The sequence below is a fragment of the Barbus barbus genome, assembly GCF_936440315.1.
Source record: "Barbus barbus genome assembly, chromosome: 15".
NCBI classification, from domain to species: Eukaryota; Metazoa; Chordata; class Actinopteri; order Cypriniformes; family Cyprinidae; genus Barbus; species Barbus barbus.
In genome coordinates this window covers 28,317,332-28,335,457 of record NC_136743.1, presented here as the reverse complement: position 1 = coordinate 28,335,457, position 18,126 = coordinate 28,317,332, and the positions used below count along the sequence as shown (strand labels likewise).

General features: G+C 35.8%; 1 protein-coding gene across 1 annotated transcript; it reads left to right on the top strand.

The window, feature by feature from the left end:
- Positions 1-11,372: 11,372 nt before the first annotated feature.
- On the top strand, positions 11,373-12,234 carry LOC306881141 (relaxin-like; the record flags this gene model as incomplete). Its single annotated transcript, XM_079435062.1, has 2 exons — positions 11,373-11,538; positions 12,110-12,234. The coding sequence occupies 2 exons, from the start codon at positions 11,373-11,375 to the stop codon at positions 12,232-12,234; spliced, it is 291 nt and encodes a 96-aa protein (XP_079291188.1).
- Positions 12,235-18,126: the final 5,892 nt, after the last annotated feature.

The following is an 18,126-nucleotide window of genomic DNA, read 5'->3' as shown; positions in this document are numbered from 1 at the left end:
GGTGGTTTGCCCCAGAGACTCGGTCATAATCTACGTCACTCCTCCTCCCACAGATCCGGCAGAGACGGCTCCTCCCTCTATTATAATAATGTGTATATTATTATTATATCATGTTGAATTAACTCAGCTATTACCGTCATAAGCTACATTGTGAAGATAAATCACTTTGATTTACAAAGTAAATCACACAGAAAACGCAATCTATTTTTGTATGTATATATATATATATGTCAGATGATGACAGTAGCTGTTTGATATTCTCCAGTTCTAGGTTAACTACATCACAATATTATAATAATATTATTACATTGTTATTATTATTATTTAACATTTTGGGAGTTGTCTATTTTATAAAAGGTTGAGATACTTCTTCCAAATCAATAAATTTGTGGTTTTGCTCAGTTTATAATAGATAAAATCTCGAATCACTTGTCACTGATTGTTTGCATTATTTGTTTGCATTATTTTTAAATAAAAATGAAACATGAACCTGTTACAAAAAAACAAATCTTGTTTATTAACATTATTTAAAAAAAAAACTTTTTTTTTTTACAAAAAAAAAAAAAAATAAAAAACAAAAAAAAATTGTCTGTATCCACATATATTTTTAATGAGTCAGGGAATGTGGCAGCATTATAATAATACTGTACTATAATATTATGACAAATGATGCGTTTTGATACTTTAAGAAGGTGTTATATCTAAATGAATTTGCTCTTTAACATGGTCCTTTTCTAATTACATGCTCTCTAAAGTAATATCACAAGATCTGGGAGGTCACAGATTGATTACAGCATAGAATTACGATGGCAACTGAGGCCAATAAGGTCTCACACACACACACACACACACACACACACACACACACACACACTTAAGCTCATGACTGCTTCAGCAGTGTACTGTAACTTAACACTCAACAAAGCAGCTATTCAGGACCATAACGCAGTGCACACAGCTCTCAAAACTATTTATAAATCAGTCCCAAAGAGGTTCTGGAAACATGCACAGAAAAAAACTCTCATCTAACACATTGTGCTTCAGGTACTTCAGGAACAAAGCATAAAATGTACAAAACTAATAGACGATCGTGAATTCCCCTCAAGAAATAGGTCCAGAGGTCAAACTAAAAAATAAATTATATATTATATTATATATATATAATTTGTAGGCATCTGAATGCAGATATTAATTAGAAATAATAGGTAAATAAATGAAAATTGCATTAAACTGCTATTGAATGTGCACGAGCAGAAATTACAGCATTTTTTTATAGTAAAAAAAAAAGTAGCATGCTAGAAATGACGGGCATATCAGAGCGCTGAACGACTGGCCTAGAAACGTCTGCAATGCCGAGACAATCATTACAGTGTAGCGCTTTGATATTGCACATCTTCCTGACAGTTAAGTGAAGTTCTGTATTGCTTCTGTATGGGAAATCATTTCTGAAGTTCTTTCATTGTGAAAGGTTGGCAACATCTCATATATCTTAAACCTCATTGTGAAACTGCCCCCACCTCTCACACATCCAAATACATGCTTCCTCTTTCTTCAGAAGAGGAAAGTGGCCTATCGGAAATAAACGCTGCTGTCACAGACCTCTCATTCTCATATGGACGATGACTTTTTCTAGAGAAATTTGTCTCACAGTATTTCTTTATACCGATTTCAGTGTTTTAGGCCTTGTTGAAAGTGAAGGTCATCCTTTTCTTCAGAAACATGAACATATTTATTCCATATTTATTGGCAGGCCCAGCTCACTCCACCCGGCCAGGGTAATATATTTTTTGTTTGTTGGTCATTTTATGGCTTGTCCTTTGGCACACCTCAGAACTGGAGTCAAGTCTGTTCACCAACATTTCTTCAAATAGACCATACTGCTTTATAACTCTAGTTTGAATGCTAAATCAAGTTGCTGTTTTTATCAACATAGATTGAATACACAAACACATATCTGTCACATCGATATACTTGTCAATGGCAACAATGCAGTGTCAATTTTACTCATCACTATCACACATCAAAGACACAGTTCAGAAAGTTGACAGGCTGTTCCAAGAAAAGCATTCATATCCAGGCCATAGATGACTCAGTGACTGTCATCTAGTGTGGTTATCTCAGTCCTTCAGGTTTTGTAGTGATCTGCAAGGCTGCACCTACAGTGGTGTAAAACCTCACTGCATTCGAACACCTCGTTCATTGACAAACACACACAGACGCTTGTCTCTCTTTAGCTTCAGATAAAACACAAGTTTGTTTTGAAATATGTCTGAAAGTGTTCCTTTACATTATGATGTTTTATTTGGTTGTCGGTTGTGACATTAGTGACAATATATATATTTTTTAAAAAGAAAACCTATATGACTTTCTTTTGTGTAACACAAAAGAAGATATTTTGAAGAATGTTGATGACCAAACAGTTTTGGTTCCTATTGACAGAATAGAGTAAGTCATACAGGGTTAGAACAACATGAGGGCGAGTAAACGATGACAGGACTTTCATTTTTGGATGGACTATGCCTTTAATAGAAACTTTCACCCAGTGATATAACCGGTGACTTTTCACTGCTCTAGAAAATAATGCATGAAAATTTTAGCATGGGATCATTCCTGCACACAAACATCCGTTAAAGTTACCATGAAATTAAAGTCATGGCAGTTATAAAGGTCATTTTATAACAGTACTTTGAGGTTGTGCTCAATATTTACAACTTCATTTAAGTGTATTCATTTCACAATGACAGTTTTTCTCTTCTGAGAAAATGGATAAAAAATAACGAACAATCAAATACTTTCCAAAATGAGAATTTATTCACCTAAATGTCATCTGCAACCAACAAGCAAGTAGCAAATCCTTAGCTAAAGCCTATTGGCTACTTATAATGAGCCCTTCAATATGCTCCTGTTTCAAAAGGGAAAGATATTTCAACACACCGTGCTTTCACAGGGTCTTGGAGCTGTAAGTCCCCATGCAGAGCTGGATCCAGTGCACACACCTGTACTGCACTTTGCACCCGCGTGTACTTTCAAAACACATGTGTCGGTTTTCTCAGGTCAGGATCGATTCAGCACACATGACCTGGTACTGGAAACATAAGAAAACTACTAAACCAAACAGATCCAGAAGTCCATTGATCTTCCATGGAGTATGTTGACCTTAGCTCAGTTCAACGGTACAGAATCTGTGCATGAGGGGTCAAGCACTGCACCAAACTACGGTTTACTTTTTAATGAATCTGTATTGAATTGCACTGCTATTGCTTTGCTACTTGAACAGTACTGATCGATGAAGTGACAGAGGTCATAATACAGACTTTACATACTGGGATAGTTCTCCCAAAAAAAAGAAATTCTGTCATCATTTGCTCACTTTCATGTCGATCCAAACCCTTAACAGTTTCGATCATCTTTAACCCACAAATGAAAATATTTTTTAAAGAAATCTAAGAGGTTTTTTTATGTTCAATGAGAATCCATTCCTCAAACTTTCAAGCTTAAAACAGTTCATGAAGACATGGTAAAAGAAGTTCACCCAAAAATGAAAACACTCACCCTCATGTCGTTCCAAACCCGTAAGACCTACGTTCATCTCCGGAACACAAATTAAGATATTTTTGATGAAATCCAATAGCTTTCTGACCCTGCATAGACAGCAACACAACTACCACATTAAAGGCCCAGAAAGGTAGTAAAGACATTGTTAAAATAGTCCCCATGACATCAGTGGTTCAACCGTAATGAATACTTTTTGTGCGCAAAGAAAACAAAAACAAAGACTTTATTCAACAATTTCTAACCCTAACCCTAACCCTGTGGTCTGTGTGGGTCCTAATGCCCCAGTATAGTGATGGGGACACTATACTGTCAACAAGCACCATCCTTCAGATGAGACGTTAAACCGAGGTCCTGACTCTCTGTGCTCATTAAAAATCCAAAAAGAGTAAGGGTGTGAGCTCGGCATCCTGGCCAAATTTGCCCATTGGCCTCTGATCAACATGGCCTCCTAACAATCCCCATATCTACTGATTGGCTCCTCTCCATCAATAAGCTGGTGTGTGGTGGGCGTTCTGGCACAATATGGCTGCCATCGCATCATCCAGGTGGATGCTGCACACTGGTGGTCGATGAGGAGAAACCCCCGTCACAATTGTAGAGCGCTTTGAGTGTTTAGAAAAAAGCAGAAATGTAATGAATTAATTCTTACTGATGTCACATTTTAACAATGTCCTTTCAGGGCCTTGAAGGTGGCAGTTCCCTTGCTGTCTATGGAGGGTCAGAGAGCTCTCGGATTTCATCAAAAATAGTTTTGTTCCAAAGATGAACGAAGGTCTTATGGGTTTGGAATAACATGAGGGTGAGACAGTTTTGGGTGAACTATTCCTTAAATACAAGTCTAATGAAGAGACACGATAACTTTATATAATTTAGTGAATGAATTAAATTAGAATTGAATCAATTACAAATTTAGGCTTTTACACTCTTAAAAATAAAGCTTCTTTATTGGCATCAATGGATCCATGATGAACATTTAACATTCATGCAACTTTTTCATTCCACAAAAGGTTATGGAAAAAGATTCCTTAGATGTTCATACATAAAAAAAAATATTCTTCATACTAAGAAAGAAATGTTAATTAAAAGGTTCTCTGGGGAACAAAAGGTTTCTTTATTGTGAACTATGGTTCCATAAAAACACGAAGGACCTTTAACATCTATGGAACCTTTGAAAATGTTCTTTATAGTCAAAAATGGTTATTTAGATTTTTTTGAAATGTTCTTCACACTAAGGAAAAAAATAATTCTGTTAAGAAATATTCACTGAAAGGTTCTTTTAGGAACCCAAAATGGTTCTTCTATGGCAGGGGTCGGTCCTGGAGTACCGCTGTTCTGTAGAGTTTAGCTCTAACCCTAACCAAACACACCTGAACAAGCTAATCAAGGTCTTCAGAATTACTAGGGTTAAAGGCAGGTGAGTTTTTTTCAGGGTTGGAGCTAAACTCTGAAGGACATTGGCACTCCAGGACCGACGTTGCCTACCCCTGTTCTATGGCATCACTGCGGAGGGAAAAACTTTTGGAACCTTTATTTTTAAGAGTGTATAAACATCGATTGATGCACATACAGAGCACATCAAATATGGTCAACAGAAGCCAAGCTATACATGCCTGACGAGTGAGAACTAATGTGAAGACTCTTCAGAAACTGCTCAGTTCATATGGATTACTCTTACAATGTCTTTATGAACTTTCTGAAGAGTCAAAATTTTGGTGTAACTGATTTTCAGTGGAGCGTCATAAATCTTTCAGGTTTCATTAAAAATATATTCATTGTTTTCGAAGATAAATAAAAATCTAACAGTGACACGAGACAGTTTTCATTTTTGAGGAACCTTTTACGAGTTTTCCAAAAAAATGTGTCATGTTTTTGACAGGAAGGGGATTAAAAAAAATCGTTTTTATTCAGAAAGTACTGTGTTTCCCCCTTATATTAGTGGATTTTTTCGAAAGCGCCACTATTGCTCATTCTTACAGGGATTTTCCCCAAATCCTTAAGTATTAAACTTTGGCATATAAATCATCCTGTCCCGTTTTTGCAACAGATTTGAATCATACGCCAAATCATACGTCAAAATAGATTAAACTGATTTCTAGCTTTATCCCTCACCCGCCCCCTTCTATGATTCTCTTGTTTCAACACCTGATCTGATTACTTAACTTTCTCCTCCATCCAGCGCTGCCCTATCCAATTACCTCACCTCACGCTGGTGTGACGTCTCTCCGCCTAAACATTTTAATAATGCACATCCAATGCAGCTTAGCAAAGATTTACAACATCTTGTAACAGTCAGCCAAATCGGTTAAAGTTGCCGGGTTCGATTGTACTGTGTATGTACAAGCTGTTTGTGCATAGATAAGAACCTCACAGAACCTCGAACCGCGTAAACATTACACCAAATAAACAAAATAATGTTTATTTTGCCCCCTTTAAAAGAATGAGACACAGGCCTACAACAGAAATACATTAGATAAGAATGGTGTATTTACAATATTCACATGAAAAATTAAACATGTTCTCTGAATCTTTTTTTATTAAAAAAGAACAAAAACTTTGTGGTTGGTATAATTTTTTTTACGTTTTTCAAAGAAGTCTCTTATTCTTCTAAGGCCGCATATTTGCAATATGAATGTGGAATTATTTGGAATAGACGTCTTTTGTAACATTATAAATGTTGATAATGTCACTTGATCGATGTAATACAACCTTGCTGAATAAAAATATTAATTTCTTTAAAAAATTAATAAATAAATCTTTAACTGATAAAGTCTATGCAGCTGTGCCTTAGGTGTCTTTTTCTGTTGTTTAATTTTTAAAGGAAATGCAGATAGACAAGTCATTTCATGACAAAAACTAACATTGACAACAACAACAACAGCATTAATAAAGTAACAATCCTATAACAGTAATGGCATAATTGATTCATGATGCAATGCATGCTGGGAGCCCGTAAACAAATAAGCAGCATTGTTCAATATGAAACTGTTTGTTCAGGCAGCTCTGTTCTGCGGGACAACATTTGGGGTGAATATTGTGTACGTTTTATGTAAAGTCACATTTCATATCTTCATATCACCACATGGGGTGGTGATGGCGCAGTGGATAAGACACATGCCTTTGGTGTGAGAGACCCGGGTTCGAATCCACTGTGAGACACCAAGGTGTCCCTGAGCAAGACACTTAACCCCTAGTTGCTCCAGAGGCGTGCGACCTCTGACATATATAGCAATTGTAAGTCGCTTTGGATAAAAGCGTCAGCTAAATGAATAAATGTAAATGTAATATCTGTGACTCAAGATGTTCCATATGCTGCAATTACTTTAAATGTAATAGCTTTTTTAACCATGTGTGTTTATACACATTAACGATAGCGTTGGCCCCATGTCAGTGTGTTTGCGCTTGAACCATCTCACAGACCCTGACCTCTGTATGGCTGATACTAAGATGATATGATATAAACCCCTAAACACAGTGAACTTACACCTCAAGCACATGTCGACATCCTAACCTAAATATAGAGAAAACCACACACAAGTGACTGTGTTTCCCATGCATTCTAAACACATGAAACATTATCATTTAACTTAGGTGATAATTGGTAACTCATTAACATGAACCAACAATTTATTAATTTTAGTTAAAGAAATAGCTCATCCAAAAATAAAATTTGCTTAAAATGTACTCACCCTCAGGCCATCCAATATGTACAGCAGGTCAGTTTGTTTCTTCATCAGAACAGATTTGGAGAAAGTTAGCATTATACTTGTTCACCAATGGATGCTCTGCAGTGAATGGGTGCCGTCAGAGAGTCCAAACAGCTGATAAAAACATCACAATAATCCACACAACTCCAGTCCATCAATTAATGTCTTTTAACTCTATACTATTGTTTCTGGGCAAAGTCCATAATCCATAATAATGCTTTCTCCAATGACGGTGCTTGATCTGTGCATATTTCTCTCCTGATTCAGACGAGACGCCTTTTTTACTAGAGAAAGCAATTTCTATGGATAGAGGACTAATTTGAAGATAAAATGTCCTGAGGGTAAATTTTCAGCATATTTTAATTTTCGGGTGAACTATTCCGTTAATGTTACTTTTATCATTTACTAATACATTATTAAAATTCATATCTGTTAACATTATTTAATGGTCCTAACATGAATTAACAACAAACAGCTGTATTTTTTATTAGGTGACATTAACAAAAATTTATAAAAATCTTTAATTTCTCATTGTTAGATTATTTTAGTTAATGCTTTACCTAAAATTATGGGACCTTATTGTAAAGTGTTCATTATTAAGTCACTAACAAATATTATATAATGACATGCATGCATGAACATACATAAAAAACTAACTGAATCACTGTTGCATATTTATAATATTTCATATTTCTATTATTAAGCATACAATCCTAAGCATAATATTATGTGGTTTTTGAAAGTTTTTATGAAGTGATATCAACGTAAGACATCTAGAGCCCTTCAGCTGTGATCATACAGGCTCAGAAGTGATACCCTCAGCACTTGTTGCTTCTGCAAGTGCTCACTTCAGCTATCTTTAGCCCTGACACTTCCATACTTAGAGTAAACAGCTTATCATTGGCCAGCGTTGGGTCATAAACCTGTTACACCATATATCACTACTTCCGCTTCCAGAAATACAGCATTATAAGCGCAAACGGATCATCTTTTTGAGGTTATTCAAAGTTTACTGTGCACTTAATATTATATGATGTTCAATATTGATCATACAGCAGCAAAACTGACAAGGAGGACTGATTTGATGATTAACATAAATGCTCTAGTTTGGTGGTAAATATCAGTGTTCCATAGGCATCTGTTTGCGTATGTTCTGTACAAAGCAATTAAGGAGACATAGTTACTGGAAAAGAACAACATGCAAAACTGGATCTCTCACCTCAGGCATTACTATCTAGTATGTTGAAATGGGTGAGGCGAGTCACGGCAGGTTGAATACAGGTTATTTTAAGAAGGTGAATGTTACAGCAAACCCCACCTTATGCGTGAAGGTATCTGCCAAGACTGTCAGCTGAGTGAGGAGTGCATGGCTTTCTAGGAATTCAGGACAGAGTGATAGAGCTCTTCAAAAACAAGACCTCGACCTACAGCGGGAACCTGTTTTCAATGCGTCCCCTGGTGGACAAACAAACACATCTGAAATGACTCAACTTGACTAGTCTTTACCCCTTAAAGTGGATTATTAAATAAACATCCTTGAGCTGTAATACCTCTAATAATGCTAACCTCCTTTATGGTTGAAAGGACAACATACGAACAGGTTTGAACTGAAGAACTAGGCCACGCAATGTTTCCACAGAACTCTGAGATGGAATTTCAACTGGATCGCGTGAGCTTCTGTTTCCACCCTCATTCCTCATCAACCTCATTTAAACCACAGTTTTGTTCAGTTTGTCTTCTGTTTGAAGTGTCATTACATTGGTAAGGTTAGAGGGCATTATGCATTATTCAAGAAGGGAACTCATTTAGTTTGTACATCTACATAACTAAAAAATAAATTAAATAAAAAATAAATTATATATATATATATGAGACCCGGGGCCACAAAACCAGTGTTATGTCGTTTGGGTATAATTGTAGCAATAGCCAAAATAACATTGTATGGGTCAAAATTATCGATATTTCTTGCCAAAAATCATTAGGATATTAAGTAAATATCATGTTCCATGAAGACATTGTACATTTTCTACCGCAAATATATCAAAACTTATTTTTTGATTAGTAATGTGCATTACTAAGAACTTAATTTGGACAACTTTTAAGGCAATTCTCTCAATATTTAGATTTTTTTGCACCCTCAGATTCCAGATTTTCAAATACAGTAGCTGTATCTCGGCCAAATATTGTCCTATCCTTACAAACCATACATCGATGGAAAGCTTATTTATTCAGCTTTCATATGTATAAATCTCAATTTCAAATAATTGACCCTTATGACTGGTTTTGTGGTCCAGGGTCACATACATACACATTGATATTTTGAAGAATATTAGTAACCAAACAGTTGCTGGTAGCCATTGACTACCACAGTATGGGGAAAAATATAATGAAGTCAATGGCTACAAATGTCTCACTCCTCTGGGAGCAAGGGAATGAAGGAGCGAGGAGATGAGGAGTAAACGTCTGTGAAGGTTTTAATCAAGACAAATGAGGGTACAAACACACGGGAACTCTGGTATGACATTTTGAACACAGTACACTGGGCTAATAAACACAGGATAACGAGGGACCTAAGGAGAACCACCTGGAAACTAATTAAAAACGAATCAAACACAGTTGGGACTAATAGAACTGAATGGGGACAGGAGCAGAAACACCAAATAAGGGCACAAGATGGAGGGAAACACAAGACATGGGGAACCAGGACTGACAACCAACAAGTGTTTGGTTAACATTTTTCAAAATATTATATTTTGTGTTCAGCAGTAGAGAGAAACTCATACAGGTTTATTTTATTATACTTTATTTTATTGTCTGGAACCCATTTTGACACATTTTTGGATTTTAACTTACAAAAGTTAATTTTGCACCTACATTTTTTTGCCTTTCAGTCAATGTATTTACTTTTTTTTATGCACTATGCATATTTTACAACTTAAGAACAAAAATAAATAAATAAAAAATAACCTTTAGGCCCTCACAAGACCCAAGGCACTTCAGTTACGTGGAATTCAGACTTTAATCTAGTGATGTCAGTATTACGGTGTTTCTCACTGATTTTTCCTACTCGGAGAACAAACTCAAACACACAAACAAAATATAAATGTTCTCTCAGGTTACTAACATAGCATTTTAAGAACTGCAAAGCTAAGTGCTGGTGTTGAATGCCAGAATGACTAGGAGTGATCATGTGCTACATACTTTACAACTTCTTATCTATAAACATTGTAGATAAGGTTTTATAGCATCTCTTTTGTTTCTATGCCCTGCCTAGGTCAACAATAACAACAAATATGAGCTTTAGAAATAAATCGCACTTGTTCAGTTAAAATAGCTTTACAAAGAGCCCAAACTGTCCTAATTCCAGAGGCCGACTTCAAAATGAGTTCAACTCTCACATCCGTTTGTTCAAAAGCAAGCCACACTGTCACTCAGTTGCTGCTGCTTTATGAACAACCGCATAAAATTAATTGACACGCTACATAAAACAAATGACGCAAAATGAAAGGATTAGGTGTAGGCTGTATCTTCTGATGACTCATAGAAGTGTCCTTTAGGAATGACTGCAATTAAAGCCAAAACGTGTACGCCTGCGCCAAATACTGATGGTAGGGTTATCCCATAAACCGCAATGTTATGTGGAAGCACTTGGCAACAAAGTGTTTGCCAGCCAGATATATATAGGCTCATTATGGTGCTCAGCCTTTTAGGTCAAATTAACAAGGTTTGGGAGGAAGTAAGTGCTGTCATTATCCCGGTGTCAATCCATAATGCTGGTGTGACACATGCTCAAATTTGCGATATTCAGTTTTATGGACATGCATCTCTAAAACATCATTAAAGAGCACTTTGCCGTAGCAAATAAAACAAAGACCTCACGCCACTTTGTTAAATTAGCTGTATTTTGATACACCATTTGTACATCATCTACTTATTTAAAACCAACAAACCCATTTTGACAAACGGAAGTCTCTGCTCATTTAAAAGGTCATGGAAAAGAAGTGCGTCAATAACACATAAATCACTCTTTGTGTGGTATATAAATGAAGATGCTCCGAGGTCAGAAAACAAAAGACTTCCATTAGCTCAGCAGAAGACACTCGATTTCCAGCCATGAAGGTGGTGCTGCTGGTGGTGCTGTTGGTGTTGGCCGCGTGGGCAGATACGACCCAGGCCCAGAAAGCTCTGAGACTCTGTGGCCGTGAGTTTTTTCGGGCTGTCGTCTACACATGCGGGGGTTCCAGATGGAGGCGGGGCCAAAACGAGGACCCCTTAAATGGTCAGTATATGTTTTGACTTTTCTTGATCAGTCTTCATCCCAATGTAAGTGAGAGCAGAAAACAACCTCCTAGATTTTTGGTAATTGTTATTACTGTAACAACACCAACTACTTACATTTTAGACAGTGTCTTTAATGTATTATATGTTTTAAAGTTTTAGTGGCCTGCCTTTTACAGATATATAATATACTATGTTTGCAATATAATATTCTCTATCTACAGGAAAAGTGCTCTGTACATTTAATTATGTGCTCTGATCACGTAATTAAATGTAGTTTTTAGCTTTGTAGATAAGAACTCACAAGACCCACTGAAATTATGCAATGATGCAATCAAAATAAAACTTCAAATTAAATCTTGGCCGAATTTGGCTATTTCTACCATACAAAGCTATTGCACAAATAGCAGGAGTAGCATAACTGTGCTGTTTCAAATTCAGCTCTTCTGCTGTAGAGATATGAATTTTACATTCTGAAGTACCTTTCCGACATCCCCAACTCATCCCTAGTACAGCATGAACTGTGGAGGAAACAGAAATCATGTACAGTGCATGTCTTTGTTTTTACACAGGTTATGAAGTCGAGTCACTGACCTCTGCAGAAATGGATCGAGTAAGAAGAGAGGACTATGAAGCGCTGCCCTCCACGTGCTGTACAGTGGGATGCAGAAAAAGTGATCTTGTTCGCATGTGCTGAGAAACACTCCCAACATCATCATCTTCTCTTTGCAAAATGCATTTAAAATATTATTTTTCAGAGGGCTTGAATTACATAGAAACAAAGTTAAAATGGTTTTAAAATGAACATTTGAAAAATGTTCAGATGTTGTTTTCCAAGAAATTCTTCAAATGCACAAAAGTATCTATTTAAAACAAGGCAACATTTAAAGAGGACCAGTACTCAACAGAAAGGATTGTCCTTTTTTAAGAGGTAGTATTAAGGAAATAGTTCACCTTAAAAGAAAACGACAACAAAAAAACACCCTATGTTGTTCAGAACCCATGGCCTACTTTTGGCTGTCAGACAGTACTGAAATATATAGGGTATTGCTTGAGTATTGACTATACTATATGTGCCCCAAAACATGGTTAAGTGGTTAAATGTTTATGAAGTTAAATGGTTATGAACCTGAACTAATGTTTTTAAAAATGTTAAGATAGGTTAAAATCTAGAAGCAAAATTTGAATATATATATATTTTTATTATTATTATTTATAGTCTACCCAATATTGTATTTTAAGGAATATATCCAATATCAACTGTGAAATTGAAATAAAATTATTTTGAACAAAAACATAAACATGGTTTATTTGAGTCCTTATTTGTAGGGAAATAGCAATAAATACAGTATTTTTAAATTCCTGCCACTTTAACTTGAGATTCACAATAACCTCATATTACCCAGTCCTTAAAGCAGTGGTCCCAAAGTGACAGCGCCACCTACCGGTTTAGAGAGGACCAGCGAAGATGGATGACAATCACAGTGTGAATCCATTTTTATTTGTTTAACATTAAAAACAATTGTGATGCATTTTATTGGAAAGTTAACGTAGCCGAAGTGATTTGCTAAATAGTCTTGAATGCATAGCCATCATATATGAGCCTCTAATGCTGTACAATTAATTGTTAGCACATTAATTTAACGAAACTGTTGCATGATAAGCTTGTGTTGACTTATTGATAAACTGTAGCACGTTCGTTGTGAAAGCTTGTTAATTACTCATTGTTTTTCCATTTTAATTAAGTTGATGTTTTAACTGTCACGTGCTCACAGTCACCCCGCAATACATGTTATGAGTACATCTCTTCATTTTGACATGGTTTTATTATGTTGGTTGAGACATATGACATTTTAATAGTCAGACATAACAGAGAGGCCATCATAATAACTGACTGTTGAAATACCACGTGTTAGATTGTGTAATTACTGTGTACTGTACTCTATATGAAGTGCTTTCAAGGACACAGCTCAGGGCAGGCAATGGTATGAAGTGCAGTTAAAATTTCCAGAGGTATGCAAAACAATATAATGTATTGTGCATGTTTCATACCTTATGCTACTTATGTACAGACCTGTGTATATTTCAATTAACAATTTTCTTTTGATAGGCCATCATATATGGCCAGGCTGGGCTTCAGAATTGGTCTCTGCAGGATGCTGAGCAGGCCTTCCTCTCTGGTCCTGATTATCATCACAGGTAAGAGTAGAAAATGGAGTTGTTTTTACACAATGGCCAATGTATCCTTTTTTTTAAGCGTTAACAGTACTTCTGTTAACCTAGCAGTGATTATGCTCTCCATTTACTATTTCAGTGAAGTGGAAGAATTGAATAGGGTGATAGAGAAACAATTGAGAAAAGAGGGGAGAGCATCCAGGTGGTAGGTAGTGCTGCTGCATACATCACAATGTGTGCTTTAAATATTTAAAGGTCAGGAAAAGTCATGTTAATAATATGTTATTTCTATTCAGATTTCTTGCATCAGATGGGCTTTATTGACATGAATGTTTCAAGAACCTTTGTTCCCACATCATCAAAATATATTTTTTTCCCAAATCTTTGAACAGTATGCAATAATAATATTATGAACATTAACTGGCATGAAGATTGATATAATTATTTGTGTATCGTATATGTGTGTGCGCTCTGTGGTAACTAAGATCTTTTAAATATGAACTTTAAAATTAGAGAGAACATGTTCAACTAAATGTTCCTTATTTCATTCACTTCTCTCTCTTAGGAGTCGGTGAAGACGTTGTCCATGAAGTTCTTTCTATGTGGTTCACGTCATGAACAAATTTGTTTTTGTGTGTGTTCAAGTTCAACTGTTGTAATATATTATTTTATAAAATATACACAATCTTAAATCTACCCCCAGAGTCACTCTTGTGTCTTCCCTCTGTACTTGAAAATGTGGTTGATCTAGTGACTGAAAACACTATACCATGATTCCTTGTTTATTTTACTTGAGTTATTATATCATGCTACTTAGACCCAATAATTACTCAACATTCCTAGGAACCAGGTTTAATTGCGATAAAGAAAGTAGCATTTCTGTGTAATAAAACAAAACAAAAAAACCCTCTAAAACTCTAATGTAGTTAAAACTGGGTGGAAATACTGCCTGGGTGGAAGTTTTGTCGGTCCTCCAAAACTAGGGTCCTGGAAATACGGTCCTGAAAGTGTGGCCTCCGGTACGAGAAGGAGGTCTCTGCAGAGCAACAAAAGGCGTGCCTCAATTTTGGGGCGTTTTCCAACTGGGTAGGCGTTTTTCAACCTCTGTGCCTGGTTTGCTAAAACTTGAGTGGGCGATTCCTAATACTTGAATACGCTTTTCCCATCAGATAGGAGTGAGAAAGCAAGAAAGCGGTGAAATGAGGAGAGAGATCACCTGTCCTGCATATGGATGTAAGTGGATTTTTGTAAATTCTCATTTTGTCAAAGTTAACGTTTTAATTAGTTTGTGTAAATTTGCTTGCAACATGATTAGACAGAAAAAGCTCCAAGAGGTCTGCCACTTACAATCTATCGCTAACCATTATTAGCAAACATTCGCTAACTTTTTGGTGCATAAGTTTGTTACTTTAGTGTTGATGGTGGTAGTTTGCTTAATTTTTTCCTGTCGGCGTATTCTAATATAAAAATGAATAGTTAGCTTGTCAGACTAGAAAACACTACATAAATAAGTTAATAAATAGTTGTAAACAAATGTTAATGGCCTATTCCACCGAATAGGTGCCATTTATGTCCCCAGGACATTATGGCCCGGTTTCACAGACAGGGTTTAGCCTAAACCAGGATTAGTCCATAGTTCAATTAGGACATTTAAATAATTTTCATAAACATGCTTAGAAAAAAACATTACTGGTGTTCATCTTGAGACAAAACAAAGGCACTGATATATTTTAAGATCAGTCAGTGCAAGTTTATTTCAGTTGGAACAGCTCAGACTTACATTTTAGTCTGGGACTAGGCTTTAAAATTGTTTGTGAAACCGGGGGGTATAGGTACTATGTACAAAAAATAACTATAAATACATTTTGTGCACATTAATCTAACTGCAAATTTGATCTAATTAAAAAATATTAAAAACTATAATATTTTGGTTAAATCATCAAAATATAAAAAATATCAATTTTAATGTAATATTTATAATTTTTCTGTTATTTATATTATATCTCATAACCCATTATGTAAACATAACCCTAACAAAAACCTCTGCAGACCACTAGATTTAAATAGAAACATGATTTGACCTTTTTTAGCAGTGATATCAGCTCACTAGTCAATGTTCAACACTCTTCATTATATCAGTGCAGGCATTAATACCTCACATGTGTAGTCAAACCTATAGACTAACATAATGGATGAATGTTAAAATGTAAAATGATTATGTACAGAGGAGGCAACTTGTTTTAAATTAAAATGTATGAATTTGTTGTCTATTCAGCACATCACAATTCAGGGGAGAGGACTAGAGCCTCAACCACAGTGCTACCTTGCAGATGCCCCTTCTGCACATCTCAAATATGTAAGCCCAGACAGTATCATCAAATAGTGGCCCATATAGCTGGGCATAAAATAAGAGCAATTGAATATGGAGGTGAGTGTATATGCATATCTTATAAATGTGTATTAAAACATTTTTTACGTCTACTAACATGGCTATTTTCAATTTTGCTTTAGATTATGTTATATACAGCTGTGGCCTTGGCTGTGGCCAAAAGGCCAAGCATTTTCACTGCTGTCAGTGTCCACAGACCTACATAAATAAAGCTGCTATAAAAAGGCATCTTTGCAGTTTCCACCCGCTGCTGATCCACCACAAGAAAAATACGATGAGGAAAAGTACCTCAAATACTTCAACTAACAATTTTCTTTTTGCGGCCAGAATGTGGACATCTATCCAGTTGACAGCCATGCCATAGTGACATGGTTGCCACCAATTTGTGCACATCCCATGGACCACTTACCTGTAAGGATCACTGACATTTGTAATGTCTTTAAACATTAAACATACTGTATACTATAAAATATATTTTTAATATACATGTAGCCTGAAATTATGAGCAAGGATGCTGTGGTCTTCCCATCTTGGGTGCCAGGGCATTGGATGCTGTGTGTGAGTCTGCTTTAATGTTGCGATACATAAACATACAATACCAATTGTTGTGGAAACTCAAATCAGCGGCATATTTCTGATTATTTCCTTGATATTATGCGTTTCCTAACAACTAACACAGGGTGAAAACATTTTTTCAGATCATGAAGCCAAAATTGCGTGAATTGTATTTTCTCAATTCCCTGAAAACTGCAGGTTTTGGAGATGGCACTTACATTGCCATATACAGGTTTTCCTGTTACAGAATTTTGTGTTCTCTTGTACTATGTTCAGTTCTTTTTTTCCATTGGCTTTTTTCTCATTGCATACAATTTAAGAAACACTTTACTTGCAACACACTTTAATTTTAGGGTCATATATTAATTAATTTTGTGCATCCCTGCATTAAGAAGAAATCCATGGGAAAAATAAAGGCGGGACCGTTCCTGTTAAACTCTGCCTTTATTATTTTCTGTTCTATTTCAAATTTACTTGGTAATCATATGTAGTATTGCAGGGTAGTTATATTTTAAAAACCCTGTTTGATTGGCTGTTTGTAGTGTATATCTTAATGTGTTGGGTTTTTTTTTTTTGCGGCTGGGGGGGCATTCATTTATTTTGACAGAGAAATTGCTCAGAGCCTGTGTCCTGGGACATGGACAGAATTATATTCTGAGGACCTTGGGGTATGTTTCATTTTACACCAAGTGATTGAAAATTTTAATGAATTAGGAATTTAGTGGTACTAGTTAAAAATGATATCATATGTAATTTACTTATATCTAGGATATACCTTGACAAGAGATGTCTTGCAGCTGTGGAGTCTTCTTTCTAATGGTAGGATCAATGGCTACTATTGGTTCTGCAGGTGCCATGTCAGAATTAAACCCATGTGCAGTTATTAATACATAATTCATGTTGCAGTATGCTCTCTATGTCATCTTGGGGGGAACATTTGACTTTTCAGAGGTGGGTTTTCCAAGCTCATTAAAAAACATTCTGTAAGTTTAAGAATTGTTTTGATAAACTTGTGCTTTTTCCAACAATAGTCAGACATGCCAAGCATAAGAAGATGTCCTTTTGCTGGAGAAATTCCCACCAAGGTGTTTGACTCTTTCTTTCTTTCTTTCTTTCTTTCATTTTCCTTGTTATTAGTCCTTTTCTAAAAAATAATGACAAGGATGGCAAAATGCCTTTACAGTTAGTGTGACTTTTAGTTGTCATATCTTCATGCAATGAAACTTGATATACTGTATTATTAATGTGTGTTTTTATGTCATAAATTTATCAAGATCGGTCATGGAAATCCAGCAAAGAAAGAGAAGGCGGACTGACAAGCCACACAAAACTGGTATGATTTATTTTGTTTGAGATGCTCTATTATTTATAATAAATGTTGACTGTCATTTACTGATGTTCTTAATTTGTCCCTTCATAGTGGCAAACGTTGACCAACCCCTGAACATACAGGAGGCATGTATTTGTTAT